The 19,667-nt window shown below is 37.6% G+C and overlaps 3 protein-coding genes across 5 annotated transcripts in view; 2 read left to right on the top strand and 1 right to left on the bottom strand.

Annotated features, from left to right (window-relative positions):
* Positions 1-363: 363 nt before the first annotated feature.
* Positions 364-4,645, bottom strand: ppa1a (inorganic pyrophosphatase 1a). Its single transcript, XM_053639871.1, has 8 exons — positions 4,378-4,645; positions 3,181-3,245; positions 2,751-2,804; positions 2,168-2,287; positions 1,644-1,730; positions 827-953; positions 614-741; positions 364-467 (listed from the first exon to the last, which is right to left on the bottom strand). The coding sequence occupies exons 1-8, from the start codon at positions 4,436-4,438 to the stop codon at positions 366-368; spliced, it is 744 nt and encodes a 247-aa protein (XP_053495846.1). The 5' UTR covers positions 4,439-4,645; the 3' UTR covers positions 364-365.
* A 2,560-nt stretch (positions 4,646-7,205) lies between these two features.
* On the top strand, positions 7,206-16,469 carry dnai2b (dynein, axonemal, intermediate chain 2b). Of its 3 annotated transcripts, XM_053640646.1 has the most exons (13): positions 7,207-7,475; positions 7,963-8,153; positions 8,862-9,023; positions 9,834-9,955; positions 10,101-10,243; positions 10,473-10,586; positions 11,594-11,733; positions 11,972-12,094; positions 12,179-12,402; positions 12,758-12,893; positions 13,126-13,272; positions 14,070-14,303; positions 15,758-16,469. In XM_053640646.1, exons 2-13 carry the CDS (start codon positions 7,968-7,970, stop codon positions 15,779-15,781), a joined length of 1,755 nt encoding a protein of 584 aa, XP_053496621.1. In that variant the 5' UTR covers positions 7,207-7,475; positions 7,963-7,967; the 3' UTR covers positions 15,782-16,469. The 3 variants fall into 3 exon arrangements, with proteins under 3 accessions (XP_053496619.1, XP_053496621.1, XP_053496620.1); XM_053640644.1 differs by lacking the exon at positions 15,758-16,469 and having other exon boundaries at positions 7,206-7,475; positions 14,070-14,752; XM_053640645.1 differs by lacking the exons at positions 7,207-7,475; positions 15,758-16,469 and having other exon boundaries at positions 7,883-8,153; positions 14,070-14,753.
* Positions 16,470-18,434: 1,965 nt separating this feature from the next.
* kif19 (kinesin family member 19) overlaps positions 18,435-19,667 on the top strand; it is a 46,467-nt gene continuing 45,234 nt past the window's right edge. The window contains exon 1 of the mRNA XM_053639152.1: positions 18,435-18,942. Within this exon, the coding sequence (XP_053495127.1) occupies positions 18,904-18,942 (39 nt within the window). The 5' untranslated portion in view covers positions 18,435-18,903. The remainder of the gene's footprint in view (positions 18,943-19,667) is intronic.

The raw sequence follows: 19,667 nt of genomic DNA, 5'->3' as shown, positions 1-19,667 counted from the left end.
CTTTCATTTTCCTATATGTCTATTGATGTCAAGAGATTAATATTTTAAGTCCTCTCCCTGTGGGCTCTGATTGTAAGGCACTCACTGAGTCTACAATGGCTTTGGCATCCACTTCAGAGCAGACATACGGGCTGTCTGTGACACATGTATTCAGGCTGGAGCATACATTAGAAATAAAGAGAATACACCAAAATGTTAAAGAGATTTTAAACAATACTTTAACCCTATTATCTTTAACCCTATTAATTTTTGCCATAGTGTCATATATCATACCCAATTTTTACCAGGTCTTATTCAAACTAATTAAATCATTAATGCATTGATATTAGAAAAAAAATGTGTGTATATTAGTAGAGAGTGATTGATTATTCACTGCCATACCAGTTAAGTTCCTTTGCTTTAGTCTTGCTCAATATCAATGCCTTCCAATATTCATGGGTATCTTTTATGGTCTTAATGGCAAAGTCCTGGCCGTGAATAATAAAGGTTACATTGTTACTCAAAGTGAACCGTGAAAATAGTAGGTTTATTATTATTATTATTATTAGTTTTTACTATTTACAATTTTTTTTTAAAATTAAGCATTGTTGGTGTCATCATACATTCACTTTACCCTGTTCTTGAATTCACCATTGAATGCAAACTGATTCTCAGGTTTCCCATCTGGTATTTTGTACATTCTAAACCAGTCCACTGTGGCTTCCAGGTATCCCGGCTTAAGCCTCCTTACATCCTCAATATCTGTAAAAAAAAAATGATGGCATGCAGCCAGAGCTGGAAACCGAGTTCCTGGTAAGTTCAGATTAAAGTTTCTTCAGAAGCTCACCATTAAAGTCTGCAGCTTCAGGATCCTCAACATTAATCACAATCACTTTCCAGTCTGTTTCTTCTTCATCTATCAGTGCAAGAATTCCCAACACTTTCACCCTGATGATTTCTCCACATGAGCAGACCTGCAGAAATGAGTGGGAGGTATTTTAGGAGACAGGAATGTAAGGAAAATTTTCAAAGAAAAATTAGCTAAAAATCATTTGTTGACCCATTTGGCCTAGCTGATTCTTTGTTTTTCATTCCCTGAAACTCTTGGCTTGTTATTTAGTTGCTCATATAAAACATATTATTCCACGACAGGGAAAATGCAGAGTGACAAATTAAAAAATGATGTTGCCATTGAGGGAAACATTTCTATGATGAAACACTTCTATCGTGATGGGAGTGGTCTCTTCCAGTATGACCCCACCCCCATGCACAGGGCACTAGGAGTCAAGGAATGGTTTAATGAACATGAAAATGATGTAAATAATGTGCTATGACTTGCTACAGTCAACAGACCTCAACTCAACTGGGAGATTTTGACATTGTACTCTACAACCATCACCAAAACACCAAGTGAGGGAATATCTTCTGGTCTTCTGGAAAAATGTTGTTCATCTCTGTAGTTCCAGATACTTGCAGAATCTATCCCGAGATGCACTGAAGCTGTCCAGGCAGCTTGTGGTGGCTCACAGTCTGCCTCTGTTGACAAATTCTTGTAGTTTATGGGATTAAGAGTTTATCCTGTATGTGCTTCTACCTTTTTTTAAGCCATTTGCACCCCTCTGTGTGCATTAATCCCATTCCCTTATCATTCTAATTTATTTTACCTTGTTACTGATGTCACACATATCAATGGGGTCATTGTCTCCAGAGCATTTTGTGTCTCTATCAGTGTGTCCTGGATCCTCCCATGTCTAACATGAAAGAGAAAAGAAATCGAATTATCTGAAAGAGACTAGGAAGAAGAACCAGATAAAATTGGACTTACTGAGATCAAACACACTAAACATAATTAGTGTAGGAAGGAAATTACGTACTGTATTATAGTTAATATTGTAAATGACAATCCATGTGTCACTTTTGTAAGATATAAAAAATAAATTTTTCCCCATTCTTTCCAAAAAAATGTATTCATCTAACACACCATGTACTCATGTATTAATGATCAGGCTCTTTCTGAAGTGAAATCAGGTTACAGAAGCACATCTGATGCTTGAATAATTTCAGTATCATTTCAGTAGTTCCAAAACATCTGGCTAGAAAACTGTCATTTTCCCTTTGCACAGCACTGGAAATATGTTTATCTTAAACATCTTTTATGTTAAATCTGTAAAATGGTTAATAAAGAGACCTGAGGGAAAGCTCCATAGTTCCATATGTAGCCTTTATGTGGAAATACATTACACACATAACGCAGATTTCCTTTCTTCACATCCTGCTTCAGTGGGTTCAGTGGTTCTTTGGTTGCGATCTAAGGAGTCCAAAGATTATGTCTGACATCTGATAATGTTAATAAATCATCAATGGCAATTGTCATGTTTGTGATATAAGTAATTTTTGCATATCTAAGAAATTACGTCATCTTTCAAAGTCAGTGTGCTTTTGTTCCCAAATACATAATGATTAAATGAATGCATAATATAATCATAAAGGTCTTGACTCATGCAATTTTGAATTGCTTCTATAAAATGGGTCAAACTTTGATGAGCTTGCTGATAAGAGTACAAGATGTGATGTAATCATCTGACTGAGTGACAGAAGGACATATTGTATTTGCAGTTGATGTTTGATCAGAGCCAAAAGGCATGTCATTGTTTCAAAACTATAATGTTGTCCCAGAAAGCAATACAGAAAATATACAGAATTTTCAGATATCAGACAAGAAATCATGCTTCCTATCAGTGATATCCACTAGCAATAAGAGCAATCCATACCTCCATCTTTGCATTTGTCCATCTGGGTACCTCAACAACTACATGGAAGATATTCTGGTGAAAATGAGTAAAAAGTGTGTTAAGTGATAACAGATGTCCTCCTAAATTATAATGTATGAACAGATTTTGCAGCTTAGCAAGTTGTAAAGTGAAGTAGTTTCACAATTTGTTTTCTGCTTTCTCACAACCTATGCCTCTTGTTTCTGTTTTAAAAGGGTCTAAAACATATAAGCCTGGCAGAGTATAAAAAGAACATAGAAAGAATCATTAGTAGAATAGATATTTATAGATGACTGTAATGTAATGCATTTCTTACAGACAGAACAGATTTTTCTTAGTGTGATTAATGGATTGTTTAGTTAGCTGTGGTTCTTTTTAAATTTCAACGATTGCATGTAAAACAAAAGAATTCAAATAAAAATCTGCATACCTTGGCCTCATCTGCGTAAAGGAGAATGTCATGGAATGGAGATATGTATTTTCCATCTGAGTTTTCTGTGAAAAGAGTTGGTTACATGATCTGATAGCATGCATACACAATCTATAATACGCTATTACTGAAACATGAAATGTTTAAATTGATGTCTGAAATAATGCAAAGAAAAAAAGTTATATCATGAAACTTTATTAGATTAATTCAGAATTCATTTAAACCAGTTATGTGAGATTACCTTTATTTGGCTGAGTGCCAACTGAGTCTTAAAACCTTATTCTCTGAACCATTACTGCCACAAACTGATGATTCTTTGGGCCTGTTAATATGAGGGAAGCTTTTTTCATCTATTACACAGTACTGTCTAAGTTAAAACACTACTAAATAGCTACAATATCATTTAAAATTTTTTTTTAAAAAAACAAATACTGTACGTATATCACTATACAGCACCAAGGAGCACTAACATTTATGATGGGAATTCCGGCTCTTTTCAGTGAGTCAGATCATTCGGCTCAGTTCACAAATAAGAGCTGACTCTTTCAGATTCTAAATGGCTCATTGCTATTTTTTCCCTAAATTGGACATAGTTATTCTATTTTACATATATTATAGATATTCTGACCAGTGAATGTTCATCATTGCTGTAATAGTTTAAATAACTCTCTTTCATAATTGACAAAATAACATTGCTTAGTATCGGATTTTATAAAATAATTTATATAACTGATATATGAACAAGGCACGACAAATGTGAAGTAAGTACAGTAAGCATCCCTTCATCCTTCTTGTCATGCTGCCTCATAAACATACCCAAGAATCAAACATTTGTCAAACAATTAATGCTTATGAACAGCTCAGATGTTAAAAAAAGGTTTTTATGGAAACATTTTTGAGTACACAGAAGGAATGACTACATTGACTATATCTAAAAAAAAAAAAAAGGAGAGAAAAAAGATATTTAAAAATAGCTGATATATGCAAGTTGGAACTCCTGTTCAAAGGACCGACTCATCTATGAAAGATACATCAGTAAAAGACATGCTTTTGATGGTGCATTAGATGCATTAGATGGTGAAAACAGCAGTTAGTTGTTTAGATCCAATATTAGATCCTAAAATTCTCTATGCATATAATACTCCATAATATCAGTTAATAGAAATGACTAAGTTAAAAGGATATGAGGTTACTCACTAAAGTAGACTCTGTAGTCCTGTGTGTTGGCTTGTCCTCTCTCTTCAGTACTGAAGCTCATATTGATGTAGCAGTGCTGTTCTTAATGTCAAGCTCAGATTTTCCCCTTTAAATCTGTACAGGATCTTTCAGAAAGCCTGAAGGATGAGGTCCTTCTCGGGGTAGTTGACATATGGTGGCTCTTAAGCCTCTGGTGAGCAGTTTATCCCTATGTTAGAAGTCACATGAGCATTAAAAGGGGAAAAAGGGTTATCTACCTAATGATGGTGCTGTGTTTATGGAAGATATTGTTAGCTTCAAAATTCCGCATTTTTGTGATGCATAGTGATAAACCTTAGTCGCTGATAGACAGTAAATATTCTACAATTAAGAAATCTGTGATTTGGGTCATGAATTTTAAATGCTTTTAAGCTTCTGTGTAGCTGTCAATTACAGAAAACACTTAAATAGCAAATCTAAATTAAAAGTCTTTGCATAGCAGTTAGATGGCACCAGATGGGACTGAGGTAGGAATTAAGAAGGTTTAAACTGTACTTCATGGAATTAGTGTTGTCTCCTTGCTTTTACTTTCCAGCTCTTTGGTTTTTCCTCTAATATATTGTTAAATATATGAGTAAGCTACCCTCACAGAGGTTTTTTTTTCTATAGCATTAAATATACTCAGCAAAAAAGAAACGTCTCTTTTTCAGGAGACTGTATTTTAAAGATAATTTAGTAAAATCCAAATAAGATCTTTATTGGAAAAGGTTTAAACAATGTTTTTCATGCTTGTTCAATGAACCATAAACAATTATTGCACATGCCCCTGTGGAACAGTCTTTAAGACACTAACAGTTTACAGGCAATAGGCAATTAAGGTCACAGTTAAAATAATTTAGGACACTAAAGAAACCTTTCTATGGACTCTGAAAAACAAAAGAAGAAAAATGTCTAGGGTTCCTGCTCACCTGCATGAACAGGCCATAGACCTTGTGCAGGGAGGCATGGTATCTGCAGATGTGTCCAGAGCAATAAACTGCAATGTCTGTAATGTAAGACACCTAAGACAGTGCTACAGGTAGAGAGGAAGGACAGCTGATTGTCCTTGCAGTGGAAAATTACATGTAACATGTAACCATGTCCCCCCAGACGTGATGGAGAACTTGCAAATGCCTTGGCGGAAGAGTGGGGTAACATCTCACAGCAAGAATTGACAAATCTGGTGCAGTCCATGAGGATGAGATGCTCTGTAGAACTTAAAGCAGCTGGTGGCCACCAGATACTGACTGTTACTGACTGCCCCCCCCCAATTGTTATTCCATTTCTGTTCATCAAATGTCTGTGAAACCTGTTCAGTTTATGTCTCAGTTGTTGAATGTTTTTATATTAATACAAATATTTACACGTTAAGCAACTTGCTGGAAATAAAAGCAGTTGAATGTGAGAGGAAGTTTCTTTTTTTGCTGAGTTTATACACTGACTGTTTTGAAACTCTCAGTGTTCATTAATACATTTCAAAAAGTTTCTTTTATCATCCCTTCTAGACATGACATTTAAGGGTTGATGCCACCCCGCTGAGAGACTGCACTTCACATGATTCATATTTAATTTCCCACCAGAATGTTCAACTGGTGAGTCAGCATTTTTAGTATGCAGGGGTATAAATGACCACACTTTATGCATTGCACTCTGAAGTGACTCAAATCCAATTAAATAGGAGTGTACATTATTTTACAAACTTACCTGATTCTGTATGGTTCTAAATGATAAGTGAAAAAGAGATCTAATAAATTGTCAAATATGACAATCACTTATGTTGGCTGGCTTGCTGTCAAGGAAAAAAGCTATTGAGATTTTGTGACTAAAATCATAAGAACGTATATATAAAGTAAGGAAGAAGAAGAAGATGAAATACAATAACAACAACAACATTGTGGAGGGAGGGGGAGTACAGGGAATGTTGCTTATTGTGAACGGCAGGGGGCGCTGAGAACTTTACTGTAATTGTAATTATATTAATTAAACGTAATTAAATGTAAATCGTAGCATGGAATAATAATAATAATAATAATAATAATAATAATAATAATAACAACAACAACAACAACAACGGTGATGTAATATAGGTTCACAGTACCATACAAAAATTGCTTTAATCCTTTCATGCACAGTGTCCATACTTAGGAATGATTTATTTAAGGCTATTTTAGGGAAATTTAAGGTGTCAGCACAGCATGTATATCTGTCTAGCATGTATAGCTATCTTTACAAAATATATTGCCCACAAAAATGAAATAAATTAGACAAATTAGACAAAATATGTTATGTGTAGCTTCATGTAATATGAGGCTTTGATTTCTTTCAATTGAAGATACTGTATTTGTTTTACCTCCCAAATCAGCTGAAGCTTTCATCAGCCGTAAACTGCATCAATCTCAAGGATACTGCTATATTTTGATCGAGAAAAAAATAAGATTTTCTACAACAGTAAATATTTTAGATCTGAATGTTACACGTTTTTATTTTTATTTTTATTATTGTTTTTTACATTTTATTTTAATAAACACACTGTATTTTAGGTAGAATCTTGTGTCTTGGTATTCCTACTATACTCATGAACAATCCATTGTTGTTAGTGTTTGATATTTACAAAAAGTCGAAATTCACATGACATACCATTTGAAGTAGTAAAATAATTATCTCAATAACCTGGAAATAATAATAATAATAAAAAATAATTATTGCATGAAAGGATTAATTTAAAAATAATGAAACAGAATCTATACTCATGATACTATAGTTGACTAGTTTAATTACTGCTAATCTGCAAATATTGTAGTAACACTTTACAAATGCGTGTCACAAACCTTTCGTTGTTTAAATAATTTTATCCTATTTTATTTTATTTCATTTTAGCCTTTGAGCGCTTTAGTCCTTTAAAAAGCTGCGCTTCCGGGAGTGGGAGGGGACTGTTGCTATGATTACAGTAAACTCCTGGGTTTAATATGAATGTGTGGAGAAAACTCGTGATAATCTCAATCTAAAAAAAAAAAGTGAGAGAAAGAGAGAGAGCACGAAAGAGAGAGAAGTTTACTTAATATTAACAAGTCACAGTTCAGGTAAGGATTTGACAGCGCAAAAACACCTCTTTCTGTGACGAAAACTTGGCCATTCTTAACCGTGCTCTGTATAAACACTAGCTATCTTTAACATTGTAATACACCTGATACTAACATCCTGCTGAAACACATCTTCAGATTAACACTTAGCGCCGCTAATTAAAATTTTTTTTGTTTTAGGTCGCTAAAAATCTGTTTGATAAGCATGCTCCACACATTTCTCCATGAAACATACGTGTTGTCATTTTCTATTGAATCAAGTATATAAGGTCTATTAGTAACAGTTATGTTATTAGTTTTTCTATTAGATAATAAAATATACCTTCTCTTTTGAGTCTGGTTCCTCTCAAGGTTTCCTCATCGTGGATCTAAATCTAAATCTACATCCAGATTTCAGTAAAGCTGCTTTATGACAATGTCTGTCATCTTGTTCAATGTCTCTGTCCATCTCTTTATCCATCTAACTGCACTGCACATTGATTTGTAGGATTCATGATGGAGATTGTGTACGTGTACACTAAGAAACGCAGCGAGTTTGGTCGCCAGTGTAACTTCTCGGACCGGCCAGCTGAGCTTCATGTGGATATTCTGCCTGACCCATCTCTCGCTGCTGACTTTATAGCCCGAGATCCATGTGATGTAGCCATACAGTGCACGCAGGAAATGTCTGAGCATGAGGTTAGTACAGGAAAACATTCAGCGCACTATTAATGACACTCTTTTTCTACTCATTCAGCAATTGCTCCATTACATGATACCTCAACTCAGGTTTTATAGGTCATTTTTTTCTGAATAGGAGAGCAGATCCTAGAGCAACACACAATCTCCAAAATGCTTATAACAATAAAATTGGTTCAGTATAAATGCACTATATGGCCATAAGTTTGTAGACACCTGACCATCACACCCATATGTGGGCCTTTCCCAAACTGTTGCCACAAGTTGAAAGTACACAATTTTATAGGATGTCTTTGTATGCTGTAGCATTGCAGTTTCCCTTCATCCTTCACTGGACGTAAGAGGCCCAAACCTCTTCTAGCGTGACAGTGCCCCGATACACAAAGCGAGCTCCATGAAGGCATGGTTTGCCAAGGTTTGGAGTGGCAGAACTCAAGTATCCTGCACAGAGTCCTGACCTCAACCCCACTGAACACCTTTGGGATGAACTGGCATGCTGACTATGGGCCAAGCCTCTTTGTCCAACATCAGTGCCTGACCTCCCTAATGCTATGGTGGCTGAATGAGCAAATCCTCACAGACACGCTCCAAAATATAGTAAAAAGCCTTCCCAGAAGAGTGGAGTTTATTATAACAGCAACGGGTGGGGGGGGGGGGGGCATAAAGTTTATCATTAGTCACTTATCATCATAGGTTTTTTCTTTCCAGGTGAACACAGAGCGCTTTGAGTCTGAGACATGTGGCATAAACCATGTGGAGGGGGGGTGGCCAAAAGATGTCAATCCCCAAGAAATGGAACAGACCATTCGCTACAGGAAGAAAGTGGAGAAGGATGAGAACTATGTGAACACCATCATGCAGCTTGGGAGTGTGAGTGTGTCTTTTTATTTTATAGATCAAGTGGGTTTAAACAAATTATCTGGAGAATGAAATAATTAACGAGGAGGGGCAAGGTGGCTTAGCAGTTAGCCCATTTGCCTCATGCCTCTGGGTTTGGGGGCTCGAATAGTGCCTCCGCCCTGTGTGCACAGAGTTTGCAAGTTTTTCCCGTACGTCATGGGGTTTCCTCTGGGTACTCCGGTTTCCTCCCCCCATTTGAAAGACATGCGTTGTAGTCTGACTGGCGTTTCCAAATTGTACATAGTGTGTGAATGTGTGAGTAATTGTGCCCTGTGATTGGCTGGCACCTCGTCCAGGGTGTCGCCTGCCTTGTGCCCTGAGTTTCCTGGGATAGGCTCCAGGCTCCCTTGCGACCCTGTGTAGGATAAACATTGTGAGAAATGAATGAATGAATGGAATGAACTAGTTAACTGCTCTCCAGTGACAGATTCTGACTGATGTTTGGCTTAGATTTGTTAACACAGCATTAAATTCACATTTTGCATTATGAGTACAGTTACAAAATAGCCTGCATGGCTTAAACTTATCATGTCTGATATGAACATTATTAAAGAATCACCTAGTATCCAGAAATGTTTAGCCATAGGACCTGCATGCTCCTCTAGCTGTGTTAGTGTTTGTGATGGACACAATTGTTGCAGTAAATTTTGTATCTTTTTTCTATACATTTTTCTTTGATACATTTTTTTGCACGTTCAGTAGAAGGTGTCATTTATGACAAATTTGAGTAGGGCACTGGTGGATCTCTCCATCACAGATTGGTCTTTCTCTCTACTGTAGCACATGGAGGACTGTATCAGACAGAACAATGCCATTGATATCTATCAGGAGTACTTTGAGGAAGAGGAGGTAGTAGAGGAGACGGAGGAGCAGCCCTCGGCCAAAACCATCAATGTGTTCAGGTGAGATAATTGATAAGTATAACAACATAATGGCAAAAACTAGTGCTAGAAATGATCTTGTTTGGATGAGACCCTGGTGACAGATGAGATTGCATGAGAACTGGCTTTAATTTTCTACTCCTTCTCTGATCTCGTCTGTGTTCAGAGACCCGAATGAGGTGAAACGCACTGCTACCAGTCTGTCATGGCACCCTGATGGCGGCCGCAAGCTTGCTGTGGCTTACTCCTGTTTAGAGTTTCAGAAATTCAGCAAAAACATGTGTTACGACTCCTATATTTGGGACATTGGTATGGCAAAAACATCCAGTTGTGTGGTTGTGGTTTGGTTGTGGTGATTGTTAAGGAAAACTATCAAACTATTTTGCATGTCATGTAATCAAACACTAAAATTTTAATCAGTTTTTAACAGACAGATGATGCAGACGTGTCTAATGACTTCAATGGAGATAATTTAACGATTTTTATAACTAATAGTCCTGCTGTGTTTTCTGCGATTATTATTATTTTTTCCGTATAGAGAATCCGAATAAACCTGAGCTGACCCTGAAATCTGCCTCTCCACTGGTCTCTCTGGAGTATAACCCCAAAGACTCGCATATCCTAGTCGGTGGAAGCTACAATGGCCAAATTGGTGAGGACAAGCAAGCTACATCTTTATCATGACAGAAGCAAGTTATATTGAACTGCTTATCACTGCTTTTTTAATCAGTAATATTATATATTATGATGCACTTCTGTTGAATTCTCAATTCTGAACGGTCATTTATTAATTTAAGAAAGGTGTTATAATTTTTATCCATTTATAGTTACATTTAATGTTATGGGAAATCCAACATACAATTTAATTCCTGCTGCGTCTTATGTTACACCAGCTATAAACAGTCATTGCCTCACCACCCTCTCTTTTTTATGTTCTCTTTAAATTAATAAAACAAAAAAGAAGCTTGTCATGTTAATGAGAAATGTCAAAGACTTTCCCTTGTTGGAAAACTTCAGCACAAATTTACAGCTTTACCTCTGTCTGTTGCAAAGCACAGACACTGGCCACTCCTTCCAAAAATATTAAATAAATTTTTCAGCACAGAAAATTTCACCATACAATTAGCAATTACACAAATTTGTAAATGTTTATGCGTTTATGTGGAGTGTCCACCAAACAGGTCCCCGTGTAAGTTCTTACTTAAATAAAGAACAATTGCTAGCATTTGCAGAATGCTGTTGTGTAAGAGTAATAAAACACTTTAGGATTGTGCTCTTATTGGGTGTAAACATGTTACATAATAAAGTTACCCCATTTCAGTCTTAATGCCTAACCTGGAGCAACCTTTGCTTTTAGTTTGATTTTCTATTAATTCTGACACTTTATGGGAGACTGATTCCTCTTAGCTGCCCTAAGCACGCTCATTTCTCAGTGAACATTTAATGGAAAATGTTTCTTTTTTTTCTGTCAGCAGTTCAATTTAAAATGCCATTACTTATGTAAGACTGATATGTAAGGCAATTTCAGGTTAGATGTCTGGCACAAAAATGTTAACGTTTGTTTTAATGTTAATTGAAGTATGTTGTGCTGATAGCTGTAGATTTAAAGTGTATTTTTTAACGTAAGACTCAACTGAGTGATGGGTGGCTTCTCTTCAGCATACTGGGACACACGTAAAGGCAGCCAGCCGGTTGAGATGACTGCCATTGAGCACAGCCATAGAGACCCGGTGTATAAAGTCATTTGGCTGCAGTCAAAGACAGGCACAGACTTCTTCTCAGCTTCCACTGATGGTCAGGTCAGTGCATAGTAACAGCACAGTAAGCTGTGTCATCATGATGCGGTTCACCAACCATGTTTTTCCCTATAACACTGTGCTGAAGATCATCATAGCATGACAGGGCATCTTACTGTGATGTCTTGGCCTGTTGGGGGACTCAGTGCACATACACAATCACTTCTCTTTCCATATGCTTAATTTATCTTTTGCCCCGCTACAGTATAAAGCTTATATGTAAACATGTGTATTGGATCAGGTGTTGTGGTGGGATGTTCGGAAGATGAGTGAGCCCACAGAAAGGCTGGTGCTGGACCCCAGCAAGAAGGGGAAGCTGGAAAACGCACTGGGTGCCATCTCACTGGAGTTTGAAACCACCATGGTGAGACTCCTCTATATCCTGAATTGCAAATGGAGAATAAATATGAAAAATATGGATTAATATGTGAAGTTATTGTTTTACCAGCCCACAAAGTTCATGGTTGGGACGGAACAGGGGCTGGTGGTCTCATGCAACCGGAAAGCCAAAACTCCAGGAGAGAAGATTGTATGCACGTATAGTGGCCATCATGGGCCTATATACGCTCTGCAGAGGAACCCGTTCTTTCCTAAGAACTTCCTGACCGTGGCTGACTGGACCGCTCGTATTTGGTCTGAGGACATTAGAGAATCCTCCATCATGTGGACAAAGTAAATGCCTCTAACTACTACTACTACACAGACTAGTGAAGCCTCTTAAAACTGCCTCCTAGAGTGTGTTTCAATAGTAATCAAATGGCATCGATTTTATCATTTAATCTTGTCAATGAAGCTATACTAAAAAAAGTATGGTAATGAAGTATTTAACATCACACAGCTATATTTGGTATCCAGGCTTCCTTGTTTTTCCATGCATGCTTCCTTGTTTTCTCTTTTTCCATGAAGAAAACAGTAACATTGATGTTTGAGTAATATATATGCAACTTGCTTGGACATGGGGATGGAAATATTTCAAATTTCAGTGCATTTGGTGCAAAAATGATTTCTGTTATCTCTTCCTATACAGATATCACATGGCCTACCTGTCAGATGGATGTTGGAGCCCTGTTAGACCTTCAGTCTTCTTCACTGTCAAAATGGATGGCACTTTAGACGTATGGGACTTCCTGTTCAAGCAGAATGACCCAACACTCACTCTAAAAGTAGGATGCCTCAACTCTGTCCCAGTCTTACCTCCTAACCCAAATGTATCAAACAGTCCTGTTTATCAAACAGTACTTCAGTAATTTGAATTGCTTTAATTCAGTTATTATAAAGTATTGGTGATTATAATGACACTTATTTCCTAAACAGTAGAATAAAAAAAAAGATTCTACCTTTGACTTAGGACTGTATATGTCTACCAAGTGATGAAGTTTGTACTGCTTATGGTAGGTGTGTGACGAGGCTCTGTACAGCATGCGTGTGCAGGATAACGGCCGTTTTCTGGCGTGTGGCTCACAGCTGGGCACTGCTACTCTCCTCGAGATCTCATCAGGCCTGTGCACCCTGCAGAAAAATGAGAAAGCGCTGGCTACAGCAGTGAGACACAAACCCACACACACACACACACACAGTTCCTACATAAGTGGGATATACAGTATCTATCTAACAAATAATACATGCTCAATTAATATATTTTGTAAAATAATTTACATATCGATACATGAACATTTTATTCCTAAGAAAGAGAGATGTTTTTTCTTCCAATTACTGAAAGCAAATGGCATTTTATGTTTTGTTAGATTTTCTTTCATGTAGGCTATGTAAGTTCTTTACAATGTCAAAACAGTTTTAAAATTTTTAAAAATAAATCCAGTAGAGGCCTCCTCTATGTCAGGAGAGCTGGCTCATGAAGTATCCCTCGCCCCTCCATGGTTTGGAGTTCGAATCCCGCCTCTAACATGTGTGCGCAGAGTTTGCATGTTCTTCCTGTGCTTTGGGGGTTTCCTCCAGGTACTCTGGTTTCCTCCCCCCCAGTCCAAAGATATATGTTAAGCTGATTGGCATTTCCAAATTTTCCATAGTGTGAATGAGTGTATGAATGGGTGTGTGATTGTGTCCTGTGATGGATTGGCACCCTGTCCAGGGTGTCACCCACCTTGTGCCCCGAGTCCCCTGGGATAAGCTCCAGGCTCCCCCACAACCCTGTATGATAAGCATTACAGAAAATGGATGGATGGATGGAAGTCAGGATAGCAATGAAATTGTGCTCAAGGACTTAGTCCAGAAATATAGTACTTTATGATGTGGCATTAATGCCAGAGAGTTCTGTGCTGATCTTTTGTGCTGCTTATGAATTCAAAAGTAACATACAGTAAGTGTATGCATGCTGACAGATGTTTGAACGGGAGACAAAGCGGGAGAAGATTCTGGAGGCTCGACACAGAGAGATGCGTCTGAAAGAGCGCAGCCGCTCAGAGCAGAGCAAGGAGGAAGAAACCAAAAACGGAGAGGGAGAGGAGAGCACCGAGGACCTGGTGGCCCGTGCAGAGAAAGAGTTCTATGAGATGGTGGAGGAAGAAATGAAGAAAAGTGGAAAAGAGGAGAAAATAGAGAAGGAGGAAAACAAGGTCAGGAATTCCTTACAAAACATTTGTTATGTAAGCAATAAAACAAAATAGGATGTGCAATCTGCTTCACATGGCTGACATGCTAATGGTTAGGGTTAGTTAACTAGGGTTAATTTTCTATTTATAAAATATGTATGTACGTCATACTTAACCATTTATAGTTACATATATAGTTACATAGATGTCAGATAAACAACTTAATTCCTGATATCACTTATAACAGCTGTAAACCACACCTATATCATTCTTAACTATATCTCTTGAAATTAAGATAGAAAATGCAGCTTGTTACTAAAAAAAAAAAACCCACAAAGCTTTTCCATCCTGAAGACTTTTCCATACCAGAAAACATACCATACCAATAGTTGCAAACATTTTAAATCAATACAAGTCCCAGTGCAATTTGTTACTATAGAAATGATAATGTATTAGAACTAGTGCACTAATATAAACCTATGATTTGTCTGGCAGTATTGTCAGAGCTGCTCTTGTAGAAAAGTAATCAACACCTTCTATTCAATCAGAATTGAGATTTCAATGAGATTTCAGATGGTATAAATTGGAATAAGCAATTTTGATTCATTTACTGAAAATGTTATCTTCATGTTATTGGGCGGCTGTGGCTCAGGTGGTAGAGCGGGTTGTCCACTAATCGTAGGGTTGGTGGTTCGGTTCCCGGCCCACATGACTCCACATGCCGAAGTGTCCTTGGGCAAGACACTGAACCCCAAGTTGCTCCCGATGGCAAGTTAGCACCTTGCATGGCTGCTCTACTGTCATTGGTGTGTGAGTGTGTGTGTGAAGGGTGAATGAGACACAGTGTAAAGTGCTTTGGAACCACTAAGGTTAAAAAAGTGCTATATAAGTGCAGACCATTTATTTACCATTATTTCGTGCAAGTTTCAATTTGAAATTTCAGTTTAAAATTTTAGCTTTAAAGGCACTTTCCATCAAGATTAAATCAGGTGCCATGTCTGTCAAATGAGAACCATAACCTGCATTTTTCAGATTATTCAAATACCTATGTGAGCAGGAATTGCATCATTTCATCGTTAAAGAAAGAAAATAAAGTTTTATGCCGCAGGAAAGTCCTCTGTTAATATCGCTCATTTTTCTCATAGTAACATTTGAAATGCACTTGCCCTGGGTTGTGGAGCTTTGACAGATTGCACCCTGATTTCGTGGCCTGTTCCATTGAGATAAGCCTCCTATTGCCTATATATAGCACTATGTGGAACATGCATTGTGTAAGGCACAAGGAGGAAAAATCAATAAGCTTTATTTGGTTTGTTAGTCGATGACCATTTTTATTTGTGTCTACTTGCACAAGAGCCCCTGGCTTACTACACAGGTTTTGATGGACATACATTAACAACATAGCGATTACTGTACAGTGTCTAGAACAGTAGTTCTATTCGATATTTTCTAAACTGCCATGTTTGTTACTCAACCAGGAGAATGGTGAAGAGGAACTGTGAGAAGAAGAGTCACCACAACGTCGCTTCTTTTTCTTCAAATCACAATCATGGAAATATAGAGAGAAACACATTTTCACCAACAGCACTCACACAGCTTATCTCTTACTTCAAATAGTGCTGGAACTGCACAGCTAACACAGTGATTCATTTTTTATCCAAGCAAAGGTTGATTAAAGAAAATGTATATCACACATTATGTTTTTGTTTTACATTGTGAGAAAATGCATTCAATCCAATAGGTGAGTTTGTCATTTGACATTTCTGCATAAAGTAAAAAAAAATAAAAATAAAAAATAAACTACTGATTGAGGTAAAATTTGAAAACAATTTTGACTCACTGTAGCACTGTGGGTTCATTCAATATGCCTTCATTAGCTTTCCCTTGCATTTGTTTCCTAATACATTTTACATTTACAATTCACATTATATTTAAAGTTACATTTCACTGTTGCATCTAGTGATTTGACAAATTGCAATATACAGTAAGCTAATGAAAATCTGGCTATATTTTATTGATATAAGTGATATACAATTTTTTTGTTATATTTGTTTTAAAATGTCAGAAGTCTCACTATATGGCTAGAAAACATACTGATCTCTTGTTCCAAACGCCTTCCACTACTGAGTCCCGCTCCTTTGTAACAGCTGGCCATTTTGAAAATAAACCACACAAATGCGGTCATTGTGCCTTACACATTTTGACAGATCTACTTGATGAAATAGTTTGTGTGTTTGTGTGCTCTGACCCCCATTTGCAGCTTCTCCATTATCACTCCCCATGAATCTGAATGACTGTTTACACCACCTGCTCAACAAAACACAGCTTGTCAGATTCATTTAAATTTACAGTATATTAAAATACTTTTTGTATCAAAGGGGTAAGTGTTTTCAAGTGCAATTTGGTGACATATTTGGCAAATTATATGCTCAGAGGAAAAACTCAGTCTCTGTGTGCCCAGGCTCTGAAAGCAGAATTAAAAAACGATGGCTCTTGAACACCAATTTACAACCAATCAGAATAAAGAGATGTCTCTACTACAATTTTGTAACTACTAACATGACTCAATTCATAGGAAATGTTAGTGTTAGGAACATAGTGTTATTATTAACAAGTCAATCTGTCTTATTACCATTCCTCCATATAACATTGGTATGAAATGTTGTTTCTCCAGGATCACATAACAATGCTGTACAGTCCTTCCAAGATTTCACAATTTTGTGATTGCAGAAATGAACACAAAATCAAGCAAACTCTGCAACATTTGGAGGGACTCGCAATTTATCAAAATTGCTGCCGATTTTCCACAGATTTGGGCCAAGATGCATCATGTGACGTCATCACAACATGCATTCACTCAAAGCACTCTTTCACGTGCGTAAAACATGAGTACAGCTAAAAGGTCTCATTTACTAACAAACATCACTGCGAAAGACAAAAATATTCCGTGCAAAACAATTTCGCCAATTCAAGTAGTTTTCTGCAAAAAACGTCCAAATTTCATCTCAATTTTTGTAAAAAGCCAACCCCCCCGGCCAAAATCAAGCAATTTTGGCTGCAACAATAAAAAAAAACAACTCTGTGAAATCTCGTATAGACTGTCTGTAGCACAGTACACAGGACTACACAAGATGCAGATACACAACAGTGTCAGATGAGTGCAAAATATTCAATAATTACTCAAGAGAGTGCATGCTAATTAGATAAGGCAACAGAACAGTACTGGATGCAAAGAACCAGTGCAAACATTTGCCTGTAAACTGTACACTCTCTACTATAATGCAATTTGTATAGAAAAATAGATAGAGAAAGGTAGAAATGAAAATGATCAGTAGTAATATGTGTCTTATAGCAGCACAATAGCATTATCTGTGCATTATCTATGCAATAAAGTGTATACTAGGGTCATCTTACAGTGGTGCTGGGCAGGGTCTTGTTTAGTCCAGGTCGGTGTTGGGGGTAGCAATGTGCTGAAGATTCTGCCTTTTACAGGAAAGGAGCTCATGCAGAGTGTAGTTGTGATGGCATGGATGGTCATCTATAATCATTTTCAAAATATGTTGTAGGTTATGTTTGTCAGAAATGGTGCACTTCCCTTACCAGACATATCAATTGTAGTCCTAGCCATCACAGCATAACTGTTCATATGAATTGAGGTCCAAAGCCATCTTTATAGTTTTTAAGTGGTACCATCCTCAGTAATTTCAATGATCTTTAGACTGCACTGTGTGGGGCTATTCTCAGCAGCGGCATGTGACTTTCAATTGAGAACTCCAACCAGAAGTTGGGCATCAGGATGGATCAGGCAGGTCGGGAGTGCAGAAGGAGTCAGGTTCACTGGTATCTCAGGAGTATCATGTGTAGCCTGACAGAAAGAGAACGGGAGAGAGAGGGAAAGAGAGGGAGAAATGATTTGGTATGCTTATTGTCCCGTAATGGTTAAGAACAATGTACTTTGAGTGAGCGCAAAGGACTCCGGCAAGACTAGCTATGACAGCATAACTAAAGGAACGAGCCAGAGGGTAACAGACATGAGGGCGCCCTGGGACATAAGGCGGCCAGCCACTCCACCATCAAAATAATAAGTGTTATCAGGGGTTCCTTCATGGAAGGATTCGTGTCCTGGGTTAAAACTGAACCTTACATGAATTGCTGTAGTAGGACGCAGAAGCAGTAACGTTGTTTGTCCATAGGGGGCGCAGTGATCACAGCTGAGCACGTTCTAGCGAGGAACCGGAGCTGAGCCTCTGCTGCGTTAATGACGCGGTGGGTATATGAGGCTTCACTCCTCATCTCTAAGGGGACAAACAACACTGTTCTGATCTCAGAGAACAGCACGGAGACACATTTTTACACACACGAACGGGAACAGACTGGTCTGTTTGAACGGGATAGAAAGACTGACGACACGTAGACTGTCTATATGTAATAAATTAATAACCAGTGTCTCCACTGGAGCACTGAAAAGCAGAGGATCAGTGCAGGCAGGTGAATGTCCTCACGCAATAGTCGAGGCAGGCGGATCGTCGTGTGAAACATGGTGCCATCGCAGATGCTGATTCTTCTGCCTTTCTACTGAGACTCAGATCTACACAGTGACTGATCGGGAGGTGGTGATATCACCATGAAGGATACAGGAGAATCGAAGGACCATCAATTAACAGTAAGTAGGACAACCCAGGCTTCACCAACCTCATTTATTCTGCATTAATATTCCATGATGAGAATGAACACGACTTTATTATGACATCATATTATAACCCAGTCCTAGTTAGAACTGTCCCAAATACAAATTGCAGGATTGGGATGACATATTTTCAGTTATTGCAAAATTTTGCTTGTCATAGTGGCATATGAGTCAAGATGTCTTTTACTTGATGCTGTATTTAAAAGTATATTTTTCTTCTTTTGCTTCTTCTTCTTCTACTACTTCTCTTGTTATTATTATTATTATTATTATTATTATTATTATTATTATTATAATACATAACTCGGTCATTGTTTATTTGTTTGATTGATCTGTAATGCACTTTGGGTCAGCTTCTGTGGTTTTGAATAAAGGTTAACTTGACCTGACTGCTATGCTGCCATGCTCTTATGCATTTCTGTCAACAAATGCAATCACTTTAGCAGTCCTGGATTATATCAGTCACTTACAGACCTGCTTTTAAAAAATGTAAATCAGCTCTTTGCGCCATTGTTAACAAACAGCAGGGAACCAATGGGCTGAGCAACTGCAGGCAACTTAATAGCGCATGTACAAGCCGAAAACTTTCGATCACGAAGATAGAATGTCAAAGAGAATAAAGACATTTTCCAGAGTGTAGGCATGGATGTGTCAACAACAGAGAGTTTAATTACAAGATGTTAACCTAGCCCTAGTTATGT

This window comes from Ictalurus furcatus, chromosome 13, assembly GCF_023375685.1.
Source record: "Ictalurus furcatus strain D&B chromosome 13, Billie_1.0, whole genome shotgun sequence".
Classification (NCBI taxonomy): domain Eukaryota; kingdom Metazoa; phylum Chordata; class Actinopteri; order Siluriformes; family Ictaluridae; genus Ictalurus; species Ictalurus furcatus.
Note: the sequence above shows the minus strand (reverse complement) of the source record. Positions and strands in the feature narration are given on the sequence as shown.

Bases quoted from the DNA above. Each gene is read 5' to 3' on its own strand.
- ppa1a (XM_053639871.1), bottom strand. From the start codon at position 4,438: ATGAGCTTCAGTACTGAAGAGAGAGGACAAGCCAACACACAGGACTAC. The intron at 2,805-3,180 runs GTATGCAGATTT...CATTTTCACCAG, and splicing joins TTTACGCAGATGAGGCCAAG to AATATCTTCCATGTAGTTGT. The intron at 2,288-2,750 runs GTATGGATTGCT...TGGACTCCTTAG, and splicing joins GGACAAATGCAAAGATGGAG to ATCGCAACCAAAGAACCACT.
- dnai2b (XM_053640645.1), top strand. From the start codon at position 7,968: ATGATGGAGATTGTGTACGTGTACACTAAGAAACGCAGCGAGTTTGGT. The intron at 10,587-11,593 runs GTGAGGACAAGC...GCTTCTCTTCAG, and splicing joins AAGCTACAATGGCCAAATTG to CATACTGGGACACACGTAAA. The intron at 12,894-13,125 runs GTAGGATGCCTC...TGCTTATGGTAG, and splicing joins ACCCAACACTCACTCTAAAA to GTGTGTGACGAGGCTCTGTA.